The 16,879-nt window shown below is 45.5% G+C and overlaps 1 protein-coding gene across 6 annotated transcripts in view; it reads right to left on the reverse strand.

Moving 5' to 3' along the window:
- Positions 1-16,879, reverse strand: part of TTYH3 (tweety family member 3) — a 72,133-nt gene that overhangs the window by 9,789 nt on the left and 45,465 nt on the right. For 5 of the 6 annotated variants that reach the window (XM_086855020.1, XM_086855019.1, XM_086855024.1 and 2 more), the window contains exons 5-13: positions 16,540-16,635; positions 13,950-14,022; positions 13,512-13,587; positions 7,112-7,167; positions 5,724-5,816; positions 5,516-5,608; positions 4,573-4,709; positions 2,534-2,710; positions 1,562-1,637 (exon numbers count right to left, since the gene is read on the reverse strand). In XM_086855020.1, coding sequence (XP_086711146.1) covers positions 1,562-1,637; positions 2,534-2,710; positions 4,573-4,709; positions 5,516-5,608; positions 5,724-5,816; positions 7,112-7,167; positions 13,512-13,587; positions 13,950-14,022; positions 16,540-16,635 — 877 coding nt within the window. The remainder of the gene's footprint in view (positions 1-1,561; positions 1,638-2,533; positions 2,711-4,572; positions 4,710-5,515; positions 5,609-5,723; positions 5,817-7,111; positions 7,168-13,511; positions 13,588-13,949; positions 14,023-16,539; positions 16,636-16,879) is intronic. The other variant, XM_086855025.1, reaches the window with a different exon arrangement.

Below are 16,879 nucleotides of genomic sequence, written 5' to 3' on the forward strand. Positions count from 1 at the left end.
CCCCAGAAAAGCCTGTCCCTGTTGCTTGTCAATATGAAAATAGACAGCATTTTTCTTCTCTCCACTGCCTGTCTACTACATCCCTCCAGGAAACACATTTACTCTATAGCCTGGCTCCTTCTCTCATAGAAACTCCCTTTTCTATGGGTGCAGTGCTGCTCCCTCATCCTCCCCAGCCCCTGCACCTCCCCATAGCCCACACTGATGGCTGCCAACTCAAGCTACTCAGAAGAAAAAAGCCTTTATCTACTCCCAAACCCCAGCCTCAGGCACCAGGACTCAGATTCCCACTCAGGGTATTAACACCAACAGAAGAACCAGGGAACTCCTTGCCTCACTCCAGCCCCGTGGAAGGGAATGTGCTTTCTCTGAAGCAGAAGAGCTGTAGGGCAAGGGGAAGCAGGACACTGAAGGAACATGTGCCCTGGCAGCACCAGAGGGACAGGGCCCTTCTGCCCCAGGGAACACCAGCAGTGCAGCACGTCAGGGGTTCTGCTGAGACCGCACAATGCGACCAGAGCTCGCAACCAGAGCACCGGGGTCAGGAAACCTCTTTGGGAAGGGTGGAAGAGGTCTGGCCAAGGACAGAGACAAGGATCCACTCTGCACATTTCCACTTCCTCTACAGCAAGATGAACTGGTCCTCTTGAAACCATGAATGTGATGCCCTCATTTCCACCACAATTCCTACTTCTTCATCCGCCAACCTCCTCTTCCTCCCCTTCCCATCAGTTCGAACCAGGCACCACAGAGTGTGTTTTCTTTACCTATACCTGAAGACTGGCTGGTCATCAGGTATTTTACTACTCATCCTCTGTAATCACACTACTGGCTTAGTGAGCACTGGGATGGCATGTTCTCCAGGTTCTGCTGTAAATCAGGCTGATAGGATCCAGCAAGGGAGGGCAAGATTCATTTAGTTCTTACCCAGACACAAAGACAAGCCCATGTTTTATCCAGCATACAGAAATGGCTATCAGGCCACTCCAAATACCAAAACCTTCCATGAAAGTTTCTTTTTTTTTCCTCCATAGGAAATTAAATACAAAAATAGATTTCAAAGAAAGTAAAACAGTTGTGAAAGAAAGATTTAAAAAAAAAATCTCAACAAAAAAATAATACAGGTTTCATCCTACCATCTCTTGAGGGCAGATTAAGGAGAGAGGTTCAGCAATAACTCTGAATTTACAGTTTGAACAAGTTTCTTTTTAAACTTGAGGAACCACTGGCACAGATAGCAAATACACTGCATGCAAGTGAATCATCCTGCTGAAGTCACCCATCAAAATACTCATGCACTTCAGTGGTGGCAGGACTGGGCCCATAGGATTACCAGTGTTAATTGAGTTTTAGTCTTTCCATGTGCAATGCCCAAAGTAGCATAGAAGGGTTTTATTCTCCATGGCAGGTGAGACACAGCTTGTCTATTCAAGCTGCTGCCATTTATGGGCCAGATCCTGTGTTTGGCTGCACAGTCAGCTCCCTTGGGAGTACACAGGAGTGGCAAATGTGTATTCCCCAAAGTTGCTGAAGCAGAGAAGAGCAGTAAAGAGAGACTTACTGAGGGAGGTGGGGACTCCCGGCCAATGAGCGGGGTATTCTCGCAACGGGGGTTCTGGAAATTTGCATTCTGGCTCCTAGGAAAGGAAGACACACATGGTAACGGGGCACTTGCCATGCTTCTCTGGGGAGGGTCTCTGTTGGGGACACAGGACAGGGCATTCTCACCCCCAAAACTACTGATGCAGGTCAATCTCCTTCAAAGATTTTCTAACAGGCCAGGTGGATCCCCTTTTTCTGACAAGGGCATAAAACTATCATAATTTTCCTCAGATTGAGCACTATTTTTACATTCTTACTCAGAAGGGCCCACAATGAATCACATCAAGTGATTTAAAAATAGGTCCTTGTGAAAATCTGCCTCCCTGCAGCATCAGAACTGCCAAGTGGCAGAAATGGAGATAAAATGAGGACAGCGTCTAAGGGGATAAACAAAATGATGTGGCAGCCCAAAAAAGATGGGCCCTGGTGACAGTCCAAATGTAATCAGGGTTAGGCACTTCTAGAGAAAGCTCTGAAGATCCCACCTCGACTAGGTAGTTCCAAGCTCCAACAGATGTCAGAGCTGACTGCAAATACTGTAGAAAGAGAGAGCCCACAGGTTTTTCTCTCGGCTCTCAGTCTTTTGGGAGGCTTCTGGCAAGACTGCTCTGTCTGAAGAATTAAGTCTTCTGGTGATCAGAATCATTGTGTAATAAGAAGCCCAGACAATACTTTCCTACTTTTTTTTTTTTTTTTCAGATGTTTTCCTGAGTCCTGGAGCACAAAGCTGTTCACGTTTTGGAGCATGCTGTCTAACAAAACTCTTTCTAGAGCAGCACTTTCAAGCTATTCCCTTTTCCCATTAGACGCCAACCAGAAAAGCAAATCCTTCACTGCTTTTTTACCACTTGGTCAGAAGTGCCTTTCAGCACTGGAGCCAACAGAAACAAGAAGGAAGCAATGTGGAGAAGCTTCTTGTGGGGATACTCACATGTACTCCGTGACGGGAGCATTGCTGACTGTGTGTGCTGCTGCTGGGATGCTGGTCTCACTGCCATAACTACTGCCACAGCTATACAGGCTGGGCATGTGCACTCTGTACAGATTATCGTGTGTCTGTCTACTCCCTTGGGCAGCTGATTCTTCTTCCCCATCATCATCTGAGCCTCTGCAAGAAGGAGAAAAAGTTCCTCCTAGAACCCTACAGTGACCCCTTCATGTGGGGTTTGCAGGAAACCGTGGTAATCCGAGGAACCTCCCAGTCATCTTCCACACCTCCACGTTTGTACCCGTTTGGGATGCCTCAGGGTGGCAGTGTGAAACACAGCCCACACCACAGTGACTCAGACCTCCCACAGATCCCATCTGGAGGTGCACACTGCGTGATCCCCTCCAGCCTCCCTACAGCCTTCTCTCGGGGCTTGGCACACACCCTGCAACTGCCCAGCTGCCCAACCGAAGGATGGATACACATCCCAACATATACAGTGCTAAAAAACCCCACAAACAACAAAAAAGAGGGGCAATGGGGATGTAGTGCCATGCACCCCATAGAAACATCCTTCCAAACTGCAATTTGTGTCCTTCCTTGTAGACTCGTCCAAAGAACTCTTAAGCATAAGCCTCTGTAGACTTCTCTTCTGGTTGCAAAGGGTCTGCTTCAGCTTCCAGCAAAATCACAGAAGTCTTTACAGAGCCTAAGCTGCAAAATTTAAATTCTAAATGCTTTACCTTCTCAAAAATGTCAGGATTTTAAATCAATAGAGAGCAGAACTGTTTGCCGGCTGGTTCCCTCCCATAATATTCTCTTGCCCCTCCTATATAATACACATTGCTATTTCATCTCCCTAATTAGGGGGTGGAGCACCATGGTCTGAAATATATTTATCTTATCATATATTTTATGAAATATATCTGTGCTTAAAGCTGGTGAAAGGTTCTGCACAGCACAGGCACCACTAGAAGCTCCCAAACATCACCTGCAGCTTCTGCACCACACGGTGGCACTGAAGATCGAGGAACTGCAGCCTGCACCCTCTCTTGCAGGCCATAAACTACAACATCCTGCCCTTGCCAGAGGGAGGCTGGGGGAGAAATGTGCTCCAGGGAATGCAGGAGGGAGCCCTTCAGCTGGCAGCCTGGGCCTGCTGGGGTTGGCAGGGCAGCCCACAGGGAAGGCAGCACAAGGGATGCCACTGGGGAAAGCTTTCTCCTTCCCACAGGCTGGGCTCTTCGTGGTAAGGTCTCTGCAGCTGCCTCTGGATGAGGTGAGGAACCAGACATTTTCTCAGGGGCTGTTCTGACACTTCCTAGTGCCACTTCTCTGTGGGCACTGCAGGCTGGGCAAGCTCTGGCACCACAAAAATCAGGACCACAGAAGAGAATTTGCTGCAGTCTATTGCTCTTCTGCAAGAGTAGAAAACTCAATTTTAACAGCTGTGGTGCAGCAGCCAGTCAGAGAAGTGAGGGCTTGCTAAAGACTTACTGATTAATCTGGTTATCATCACCAATACCAGCTCCAATTTGCATCTCACCTGCCCATGCTGCTGACAACAAAACAGTTCCTGCTTTCCATTATCTCTGCAAGTCAGTCACCTCAGCATGAGCAAAGCTACAAAGGCAAGTGTAAACTGCTTCTTATTCCAATTCTTTTCCCCATAGCTGAACAAATGCCTCAAGACAATGTAAGAGAATAAGAATTTTACAGAGAGAGCAATAGTTCAAGCATTACCTCTATATTGCAGCTATAATCACTCATCTGACTTGACTCACAGTCCTACAGTGTATGGAATACTCTGCACACAGAGTATTCCAGTGCAATAAGGTTCAGATGTTAGTATCAACCACAGCCAGAGCAAAACAAAACCTTTTTTTTTTTTTCCTGTTAGACCTGTGCTTATAAAGCCTCACCCCTCACACTCCTGGGATCACATGGGAATGAGCTCCATATGCTCATGGGCACAAATCCAGCAGCCAGTCTTCACTGGGAAAGAGCTCTACAATGCTACAGGATCTAAACCCTCTCTGTACCTCTTTTGCTGCCAAGTGTGTGGCACGCTGCAGACAATGGAACTGAACATGAGGGCTGTGACAAAGGAGAAGAGAACCAGGTAGATGAGGCCTTCCACTCCATCATAGCAGAAGCCTGTCAGAGCCTGGATGTAATCCTGCAGAGGGAAAGAAGCAGAGTTTCCTGATCACCACAGAGTAAACATTGAGATCTAACTCAAAAACCCTTCTCCAGAATACACTCTTAGAGACATTGCACTCCCTTTGCTTTATTAGAAGTAATTTATATTATTTCATATATAAATGTATTTAATTTATATAAATTAGAGAATATTTCTATTTTAATTTCAGGGACTCAAGTGTTTTTTTATAAATGATCTAACCCTTGTTTCCCCTCACAAAGACCAGCTTGGATTTAGACACAGAAATATTTCCAACCGCCCACAATAAGACTTTAAGAGGAGCAAAAATAAACAGCCATGGCAAACTTATCCACCCAACTGAAGATACAGTATTTTTCATTAAGCCTTTCAACTCCCTCACAATGTCCCATGCCCAAGAACAGAAGCATGAACTGTCTGTCTCTGCCTTTAGAAAGGCACTGAGGACAACAGCAAGGCCACGCTACACTGCTCTAAGGCACTGCACTCCATGGCAAAGTGGAGCATGGAAAAATTTATAACAAAAAATATATATAATAAAAGTTATTTGCTATGCACAAAAAACCCAAACCTGAAGGCCTCTATGGCTGCAGTTTGTAGATGTATGAAGACGTTACCTAGCTTCCTGTGTTGAGCTTTAAACTCAAAGCTAACTTGATCCAAAATCTCATTCCCCCTTCTGCTAGAATCAGTAAATAAAAAGCTGTTGTAAACTTCCACCAGAGATTTGGAGCTCCAAACTAATACAGGCTCTACACCCCCTTTGTTCCTTCTTAGCTCAAGCCCAGTTACCAAGAACTCACCAAATGCAGACTCCGACAGTCTACCAAAGCTGTCAGCTGCTGCAAGTTGATCTCTGTTGAATTCAAAACCTCCTGGATCCGAGTAAGATACTCCTGCAAACAGCAAGTGATTAGTGCAAGGGAATGCTTAGCAGGAGCTGATCCTGGGGTCTGTATAAAATTGAGGGAAGCCACAAAGAACAGGGAGAGGAAACTTGAGGAGAGTTACCTTGGAGGTGGGGTGCTCTTTGCTCGCTGACCTCATGAGCTCCGACACATCATCCTGCATTTCTACCAAAGCCTTGTGACTTCCTGACAGCTTCTGCTCAACACAAAACATGCAATGTTTCAGCAGTTCAGGCCACATGGACCAACATCTCCTGGGAAAAGTCTGAAATCCTATTTCCCAAATACTGAAGCATCATCTGTATGAATGGTACTAGTTAAAGATGTCCCAGCTGACATGAGTGCAGCTGCAATAGGGTTAAGTTTGACTTTCAGCAAACTGGAAGAAGTACAGACAGAGAGAAAGAGGAGAAGGGAAGAACCAAAAGGGAAAAAAACCCCCAAAAAACACAAACCCATAAACAAAGAGCAAAATACATACACAAAAATGTACACACAGCTGGGGCTGGCTCTAGGACAAAAGGGAAGGAGAAAGAAAAGACAAAAAGCACTCAAGTTCTCACCACAGAACACAGCTGGATTTTTCTACTAAATCAGATGGATGAAAAAGACATAATGTTAACAGTAGAAGTTGTTTGCATTAGGGTGCAGCCTTCACATCCCTTTAAAGCACCATGAGAATTCCACATGCAATAGCATGTCAGGGCAGACAGAGCAACCAGAAATGCAACAGATGGCAGAGGTGCATCAAACCACAGCCTGAAGTGTTCCTTACCCCACCCTTTAAAACAGAGGAAGACAACATTTTAAAAAAAACCTAAATATAAACGGTGAAGCAGCTGGTGTCTGCCAAATGGTGGGTGGTGTGGGCCTGTTCTGGCCTCTGATGCATACGACAAAGTTTGGAATGGGCCCAGGTGCTGTTCTTCTGCCCCCACACAAAAGAATAGTGACTCACATTTATGCTTCAAGATAAATCCCTTGGATGTTCAAAGGTTTGCAAGAGGCATCTGTGAAAAACACTCCTTCACCCACAGAAGTGACTGCATTTTGGGAGTGCAGTGTAACCACTGTTTAACCCAAAAGAACCTTCAAGAAGAGATTCAGAGCAGGAGTTACAGGGTTTCCCAAGCTGGCATTAATTATGCTGTGTCTCCACATTGCTGCTCTTTAGACAAGTGCCTTGTAAACAGAGGTACCACCAACAAAGCCGTGGTTCTCATCACATTACACACAGGCCCTTTTAAAGGGGTGTCCTGGACCTGATGCTGTGCAGGTAGTGGTGAAGTTGGAAAAAACTTCTCACTAAATCACAGTGGCACCTCCTGCACAGCTGGGAAGTAGCTGCCAAAGCTTTTCCAACAGCCAGAGCACTCCCTAAAGCAAACACCAAACACTCCCTGAAGTGCTGCTGGCACCAGGAGCACTTAACCTGCACCCTGCAGGGTGAGGAGACCCAGGGCTGGAAGGGATAAGGGTGCTTGCACTCACCTGCTGGAAAGGGTTGGGGTACCCAGCACTACAGGTCATGTAATAACGGAGAGTCTCTGTCAAGACACAAAAGAAGAAAGTCAGGCCAGATTCATCTGGCTTTGCAGTATGGGTCTGCTCCACTTAGATGAACACAGAGGAAGTTTTATTCAGAAGTTGGCACTGTCCATCACATAAACCTAAGACAAGACATCAGTCTAGGACAAGTTCAGCTACAGTACAGTGAAGACAAACTTCCAGCTAAGACTGTTACTGTGCTCTGCTAACAACAGCATTTGTTTCCAGGCTTGAAGACACAGCTGTGTTCCTCTTCATTCAAACCAGCCTGGTGCCCTCATGAGCCCTCTACAACACTACATCAACTGCCAGCACACACAAATTACAAACACCAGGCTTTCCCCTGCCATCCTCAATAATGTTATCAAAGAAGGAAGCTCTGAAAGACTTGATCATCCAAATACCTATAGATTATTCCTCAAACATTTACAGTTCCTCTTCAGATAAATATGAGCATGCCAGCTCAGCAAAATAAAGAGTGATGTTGGTGCGGTAAAGACTACAAAAGCATTAAAACACACAAACCCTCTGCATTGCCCCCTCCACCAGCATCCTTTCCTCCATTCTTTTTAATCTTCTGTCTGTGACTTTCAGTAATGCACATTCCAGGCTGCACAGCTATTCTGATGAGTCCCAACTCAGAATTCAGTAAAAGGCACAACCAGAAGCAAGCAGAGCCCTGAAGGAAGCAGACCTGTCTGTATCCTGACTCTGCCATACTTCCCATAAATATTGAATGCACCTTTCGGCAAGGCAGCACGCTGGAGACCGAGTGCTACAGCACAGCCTGTCAGCCCCTGTGTGCTGGCAATGCAACCTGACAGCTGTTATTTATAATTCATTAGCCTACTCTGGGGCAGCTCCTGCCAGCTGCTCCATCTCTCTCCCACCGATTCTTTCTCTGGGACGACTTACATCTCCCCAGCCAAGCCTCTGAACAGCAATTAGCAAATTCTGGGCAGACAGGAGGGCAGCAAGAACTGCTCTGTGCCTCACTTTGGGCAGGCCACAGAAGTGACTGTCCACGAGTACTGAGCCAAGGAGAGGGCTGCTCCTCCCCAGCTCATAAATCACACACAATGGCTGTGTGAAAACGGATTAAAACACACCTGCACTGAGAGAACAGCAGCAGCAGCCCACAGCATCACACATGGTGACCCAAAGGAGCTTAGTGATCTTGTCACCTATTTATTTTAAACCAACAAAACACTGAAAGTTTCTCTTAAGCTCCCAAGCTTACATCACCTTTTTAAGTGCAATAAGTTGCACGACACACTGCTAATGCAGAGCTCTAGAAATGTTTCTTAAGGGTCTTCTGGATCGTCCCTGGTGGGCAGATTAGAGATGAGAGCTCCTGATATCATAGTTTGCAGCTTGTAAGCTCAGGATAAAGGTTGCTGGTTACAAGTGAAGCAAAAAGCAGTACAGTGAAATAAGTGCTTGCCTTGCTTCACCCTGGAAGGCAGGATCAGCAAGGATTCACTGTGGTAGCACTGGCTTTGCTGCTGACAACTGTGACACTCTACATAAAACATGCTTCCCAAAATGGCACAGCCGTCAGGAGCAGCTTTCCCCTGCACTGAACCCGAGCTGTGGTGCTCTAAATCTACGGCTACAACAGGCAGTGAAGCTGCTGCCTTCAGGTCATCCTGTACTGCAAAGCCTGGAAATTAGGAGGACCATGTCCCCTGCCCCCATGCCATCAGGAAGAGAGGAAGGAGCAGGAGGCACCTTCACCTCTTTTAAATCTGGTGGAGGTTATCCTGCACATCACCAAATCTCGTATTTCTGACCAGAAAACAGCTACACTAATCCATCCTTTGCACTTTGCTAACAGCTCCAGGCAATTTCTTACTATAATTATCTTTCTGGTGCATTTTCCTCTCAAGAAAAATTCCTGAAGGTTGATCTGATTTTTGAAGCTGGCCTTTAGGCAATCTAGTTCATAGCAGAAGGGTTAGGCAGGGTCACATCTGCAGCTGCCCATGCCTGCTGTTGCTAGCAGCAATCCTCCTGACTCACTCTTGGTGCACGGGCATTGCAGGAGCAGAAGGCAAGGAGGGGAACTACCTAAAATGCTTTATTTTTGCAAAGTCTGTTTTTCCTGGAAAGGAAAGTAGAGCTTCCTACTAAAGACAGCTTCAGCTGCTCGAACTACTTACTGCTTCTGCAACCATGGAGACCTACTACTCACTTCAAAGCCCAGCCAAAATGCAAAAATGGTATTATGCACCTGCCAAAAGGCAATGAGGTCTGTAGAGAGCAATGAGAAAAAATTATCCTAGTTCCAAAAAAAAAAAAAAAAACCCTCACACCTAGAACAGCTTTTCCCAGCTCTTCTTCATCTCTAATTGAACATTCTCTTAGCAGTGCTCATTTTGCCTATACACCCAGATGAGGCTGTCTCTGTGGGTTCAATCATCAGAGAAAGCACCTGCGGTGTCAAAGGAAGGCAGCTCTTTTGGCTGTAGTTTCTTGCCCAGGTAATGTTCTCCACCAGGAGTTTTGTTTCCTCAAGGCACCAGTCTGACAGCAAAGGGAGGTACTGCATAATATTTAGTTTCTCTGATACATCCTATTTTTGTATTGGTAAAAGCAAAGAGCTTGTAACTGTCCCATTTAACCTCCACTCAAAGCTTTCTGCTAATCAGGAGTCCAACAACACCAGGCAGGAAAACAGCTTCTCAATGCCAGCATTAGCTCAGCAGCACTCTCAAGAGCACTTCTTTGGGCAAACTTTGTCCTGCAGTGTGCTCTGAGCTCAGGTAATAACTGTGCAGACTGCCCCACCTGAGGTTTTGTCCTGGTCTTACTTTAGAGAGGAAACAGAGGTGGTGATGGTGTCAGTCCTCTGGCTGGTTCAGCTCTGGGTTTTTAGGATGAGACTCCATCAGTGGGAGGCTGGGCACGACAAGAACCCTTCCTGCTCACACCTGAGCAGCTCAGCCTCAGCATCCAGCCTGAGCAGCTCGGCTGGACCGCAGCTAAAAGGCTCCATTATCCATCCCCTGAGGTTCACAGCTCCCTCGGATGAAGAGAGTGGCTGTTCACCACGCAGATTGCTGCTAAGAGGATCTGGAGAAAGCTCTTCCTGTTGTTTAGACAGATTGTGCCTTTTTATTTAATTTTATGCAACAAGTCATCTGATAATAATATAATATCAGTGAAAAAGAATGGGACTAGAAGATGGCCTCCTGCTTTGAAAATAAACATCTTGGCTGCACCAAGTCTTTTTACTAGCAGCAGGAGCTGATTATACAGGCACTGTTCAATTCCATTGGCTTTATCCCAGTTAATGAATACAGGGTGAGTTAGGCACATACATCAGCCTCTTCTGCAAAATTATTTAAGTATTTCCCTCTCTCAGAAATCTGCATTAAAGTTCTTTGCCTCCCTTTTCTCCCCCATCATTTTTTTAATGCAGCACATTTTATCTATGAAACAAGAACATCTCTTCTTCAGCTAAAAACATGACAGTAATAATGCACTTAATCAGATTATTCTCAGCTCCATTAATTCCATTTAAAATTGAAAACAGCAGTTAATACATAAACAAGAATATTAACATACTAGTTGCCCAGTATTCAACTCAAGTTATTTTTCTGTGAAAACTACAACCACCACCAGCAAACACACATTGCAAATAATGATGACTCAATCCCAGCCTGAATGTCAGAGCACAGAGAACCTTACAATACATTGTATGTAACAACAGCAACCAAAAATAGTCATTAAAGAGAAAAATGGACCCAGCACTACCAAGCTTCTTAGGATTGCTTGTTGGTTTTTATATCCTTAAAATCAGATGGCAGCACCCAGCCCAGCAGGCCAGACACCAGCACTGGCCAGAAGCAGAAACCTCAGCAAGAATCTCAGGCCAACTTCAGCTGAAGTGATTCTCACAGCAAATGTGATTCCTGCATCTGTGAAAACTCCCCATGGATTCCTCTTCCATGATCTTGCTGAGCCCCTCCAGCCACTCACACTCTCTTTTAGTGTGTCTATGCTGCTGTTAAAGTTGGAGAACATCATCCAAAGAGCAGAGACAGCAACCCAGAGAGCATAAAGCACTAGAACCAGGGGCTTTCAAACAGGGCCTCTTCCTCTGAGAGGACAGCATCGATGCTGGCTCCCAGCTGACTGTCCCTGTCTCCTGGAGCTCATCACTCTCACACATATGGCTCAGCTGATCACAAAGCAGCTGCTACAATGTGCAGCCAAGGGACACTAACACTTATTCCAGACTTTTAAAGAGGTTTTATTTGGATTAAAGTGTAATTGACACACTGCAGTCCTCATCTCATCATTTTTCTTCCTGCTCAGATGCACGGGAAGATCTCAACACTGGGGACCAAGAACCATTTCCATAACTTCCTGATCATACACTATGACACAACAATGAAAACCCACATGGGAAGACAGAAGATTCAATCATCTCCCAACCAGCTACCTGCTGCAATGGCAGGCTCAGAAGCTGGACAGCTTTCCTTCTGGAGAAAGGAGAAGGTGCTCACCAAAGCTCCAGGGTGCGTGGCAGCAGGAGCTGACACACTCAGTGCCCATGGAGGGGTCATCCTTCCAACCCAGGCCTGGGGCAGCACCTGCTCCTCCTCCTCCTCAGCACTTCCCTTAGAGCCATTCCCTGTTATTTCTGGAGCTTTAACAACTGCTATGTGGTGGTGCTGCAGGATCAGAGCCTGTTTGCCCCGAGGGAGCCAAGTGTCCCTGCTGGGGAATGCGGGAGGAGGGATGGAATGTCAGCCCTGCACTCCCTGATAGCCTCCAAATGAACGAGACTGATCAATGGAAAACCACAGGAGCCCAGCAGACCAGGACAACTGAAATGGAGAAGCAGCACAAAGGGGCCTTTCTTTAGTTTCCCAGGGTCAATCTAATTGTTACCAAACACGCTCCAGAGCTAATCTGGGTTACCAAATTATCACAGCACACAGCTGGCAGTAGCATCACATATTTCCCCTTGGCCTCACTGACCCACTTGCCTCCTCGAAGAATCAGGGACCCAGCTAGGCACCTGAAGCTGCATCTTTGTCACCTTCACAGCCAAGAGAGGATTTTCATCTTATGCTAAACACTCATTCTCTTCCCTCACTACATTTCTTTGTTGCCAAGAGAGCTGCCTGGCACTATCATCTCCTTCCCACAAAACCAATAAATAAGGAACTCCAAAAATAAGATGTAGGGTTGCAATATTAACCTGTACATATACTTTTATATCACATTCTGCCTCCAGACATTCATGTTTTTTATTGTTTCCAATCCCTGCATCCTCAGCCACAGCTACATACCTAATTTCCTACCAGTTGCACAGTGTAAGACAGCATCTGGCTAAGCACAGACCTTCTGCACACACAGCAAAAGTTCTCTGGTTCCACCAAATCAGAACCAAAAAAACACAAGTCACTCCTTTTACAAATCAATGTCATTGCCTGCTTCTGTTTTACTAAACACTGAGCTACATAAAGGAACTATTGGGGGAGAGAAGGCAGGGGGGGAAAAAGTTAACTCTTTAAACTAATCAGCAAACTCAGTCCTAAAAATACTTTTCCTTTCCAGCATTATTTTATCTCTGCTGGTAGGCACCCAATCACCTTTTTGTTAAAAAAATGATGGCTCTGAATGCCATCTTTGCCCCACTGAGGTTCAAACTGGAGGCACCCCTCATCTCACCAACCACTTCAGACTAAATTTGGATCAACAAAACCCAAATATATCAGTGCTTCAGCTGGAAACCACTACAATGCAGGCACATGCTTTAAGTGGAAAAGAATACACAAAGCAGTCAAAATACTGCATTTATGATGGAAAGGGAAATTCATACTTCTTTGTGGCAGCTTCCATTCACTCTTCAAAGAGGCTACTATTTACAGCCACCATTAAGAGAAAAAATTATATATAAACTGTTGATAACAGATATAAAAATAGGTATGCTAGATTCAGGAATACAGACCCAAGTGCAAGTTTTAAAAATGACAACTCAAACTTCACACTGCTACTGCCACACTTCTGTCACTTAGGGAGGAGAACAAGACTCAAGAGTGCTACATTTAAAGCAAAATAATTCAATAATCCAGGGACTTTTGTTATTCCATCTTATCAGCTATTTCCACCTAAGGGTCAAGGCAGGAGAAAGGTTCTGCAGGTGGTTCTGATGCACACATGCACACTTCTGACCAGAGTGCTGTTTTACCAGAGCTCCGCAAATTTTGTTTCCCACTGTGTGCCAGCTCCTCCGTTTCAAACACAGCCTAAAATTCTCAGCCACTGCTCCTGTGTGACAGCTGGAGCTGCAGAACCCCGTGCCAAAGCCAGTCCCAGCACTCACCAGCACTGAGCACTGCATTCTCTTCAACCACTTTGGAGACATAAGCATCAGGGTTGATACAGAAGTCACTGGAGCCCTGGATAGATGGAAGACAAAAGGCAAAAGGAATATCAAAGCACACCAGCATCAAAGAGCAGTTGAGCCAGGTTAACATCAGGGAACTCTCTATTTTAGGGCTGTTTCAGATGCTGAAGTTTCTCATCACCACCCCCAGCAGCACTGCTTTACACAACCACAGCAGTGCTGGAGCGCGAGCTGCCACACCACGGAGAAGGAGCAGCTCTGGACTTTTCCTAGCTGGAAACTGCTAGGACAGTTACTTAGATGTCTATAATCAGAATACAGGACATGCTGTAAAACAGGCCCAGCACAACACTGATCTGGTGTCTGCTAAACCTGCAGCAAAGGGTGGATGGGATTTGGATGTGAGCCACTTACCACAGCGACAGCCAGCTCCAGGCCCAGGGATCCCCAGCTGACAATCAGGGCAAACACCCCAAGCAAGCACACCCTGTGGGAGACAGACAGATGGCAGATGTAGCAGCTCTGATTTCAAGCAGTTCCTTTCACAAGATGTATTATTTGGAGTCCAAAGCAATTACCAAACCCAAGAAATTATCAAGCACTGACTGTATGTTCAGTTATAAACAATCCTGGTTTAGATGTCATGGACAGCAGCAACCAGAGAAGTTCACATCCAGCTGTTGGTTACTGCATTACCTGCCCTAGAGCTGCAGGGGAAGAGAGAAGTAGGGAAGCAAAGTATTATCCTGCTTCTAGCAGGGAAACCAAAGGCACAAAGACAGAGGTGGCTGTAAGGGAGGCAGATTGGCAGGAGGCTGACTACAGTCCCATCACTTTCACTGTTTCCATTCTGGACCTCATTTTCCAGGTCCAAAGATACCCAAAGAAAAATATGCAGAATAAAGAAAACTCCACAAAACCACACTGATCCAAAACTGGAGAAATCTCTCCTGTGTCTATAATAAATGAGGTTTTTGGATGTAAGCACTATATGGCTACAGATGGTGGGAGGGAACACAGCCCCTGTTAGGACACCTTGGTTCCAAGCTGGTGCACCTGAACAGCACCCAAGCATCCCATACAGCACCAGGAGAGAGACAGTCACCTGCAGGGAAACAGCTTGGAACTACAGTTCAGGTGCCTAGCACTGCCACGTGAGCCCACCTCTGCACAGATTTCAAGTCCTGTTCTGACTGAGCTGGACCTCATTACTGACAGAAAGAGTGGGACCTGTCTGCTGTCAAGCAGACACAAGGCAGAGAGATGACATAGCAGTGTTCTCAGTGACATTCAGGAGCACACACTCATGGAAAAGGCTTTGCACTTCCCAGCCAGCACATTAGCTCTTCACCCTTGCTGTCAGAATGAGTGGTAGAGATATTTAGGCTATAATGCTCCTCAACTCCCTCAGGTACAGGGCTGCAGACTAATAAGCAGTTTCATTTTATCTGTTTCTATCTTCAAAGTAAAGAGACACTGGCTTGCTCTCTTAGGGATGCTTTTTCCCTCAAGCTTTGAAACATAAGTAGATCCCTTCCCACCCACACCCTGAACAATACAAAAACCTGTTCATAACCAAGACATTCTTTATTCAAACCTAGTACAACCATCTCTGTGAGGAAGGGACATATCTTTTTTCTGCTACATTTGTCTCACTGAATACCAGAGCTTTTAAAAAAATAAACCTGTGGGTCTCCATTTAAAAAAAAAAACCCTATCCCTCAGTTTACTAACTTATCTTAATTCCAAACAAATCCTATTCTGTGAATGGATCTATGCCTCATCTTTCAGAAGGAAGTTTCACCAGACTGACATCTGCGCTGCACTCTGAAACAAGACACTAAAGACTTTATTATGCCTTTTCCAAATGGATGCAAAAATTATCAGCCATGGATCAGCAAGGTTCTGTGGGTTTATGACATAAGGACAACACAGCTTGGTGCCTCCAGCTGAGCATGTTAATCAATAAGACACATTTGTTGTTTTACTTTAAATGAAGATGACTGGGTCAGTAACTGATTGCTTGGCTAAAAGAGCTAAAACTGGCATTTCACCATCTTGCCTGGCTGTGATACACTTGTTTCTTTATGCCATGTGCTCCCTTTAGGGAATGCCTCAATATGAACTTCTGGCTAACAGGGAATGAGATTCTAATTTAAACCCTGGGTTTGCCATCTGTGCATACACTTGGACTTTTGTCTGTATAACCTGCCAGGTATGAAATCATCTGGTAAATAATCAATCTGGATACACATTCCAATTATTAATGGCATCACCACGAACAAGGATAGACCCTTGGCCATGTCAGTTATCAAACTGTCACTGTGTTTATGATACCAGGACCTTTGCCAAATATGCCAAGCCACGAGATGGGGAGAGGAGGAGTTTTTTTTCCTGTAATGGGGCATTTTCAGTGCTTTTGAGAAACAGACATGCATTAACATTGCAGTACCATGGCAACAAGACTCCTTCTCATAACAGTGCAAACCATTGCTTGTTCTCAGTTTAATGTTTCCTCAGGTGTGACAGCCCCAGGTAACAAGAGCAGACAGTGGCACACAAGGCAATGCTGCAGGTTGTGTAGACACGTGCAGTGCTTATCATCAATTAACAAACGCCTTCCCAACCGCAGAGAATTAAGGGGAGATTTTTAAAGCCTGTAATTTTAAGGAAGGATGTTCACATTATTATCTCCCAGCAAATGGAGGATTCCAATGCCAGCCAGTGGAAAGCAGACAGCCTGGGTGAGCTCCTCACCTTTGATGAGAGGGAATGAACACCAACAGCATTGCAGTTTATAGCTCAAGAACCCCGCTGGGAACATCTCTTGTATGAAGCCCTAACTATTTCCACAGAGCTACACCCTACAATGTCTCTCTACTCAGAGGCAAATGTAAGATGTTCAGTTTCTGATGTCCCTGATATCAACAGGTAAAAGTTCCCACTAGCAGGCACTTGCATTCAGCTGGCTTCCCTTATGCCTTGTCCCCAGGTCAAGACTTACCCCATAAGAATGGCCCTGGAGTTTCTAATGAGCCCAAAGAGCACCAGCAAACATATCAGGACATTAAAGAGGAGCAGGCCCAGGTACCCCAGCCACCTGCAGCAAACAAAAACACAGTCTGCAAAGGAAAACTGCTGTGTAAAAAGCACAGATAAAAAAAAATGTTGTGATTTCTGGGAAAACATAGTCCTTCTCTTCTCCAAAACCACCTCCAGAGAGCTCTGGGTATTTGTAGGATTGGAAGTTGAGGCAGGTAAAAGCCTCACATGACACACTCAGTGCAAACAGCTGTTGAGAAATGAGACTGCTAGTGTGATGTTCTATGAAATGGTCATCAGCA

The sequence above is a fragment of the Cyanistes caeruleus genome, chromosome 17 (assembly GCF_971803275.1).
Source record: "Cyanistes caeruleus chromosome 17, bCyaCae1.hap1.1, whole genome shotgun sequence".
Lineage (NCBI taxonomy): Eukaryota > Metazoa > Chordata > Aves > Passeriformes > Paridae > Cyanistes > Cyanistes caeruleus.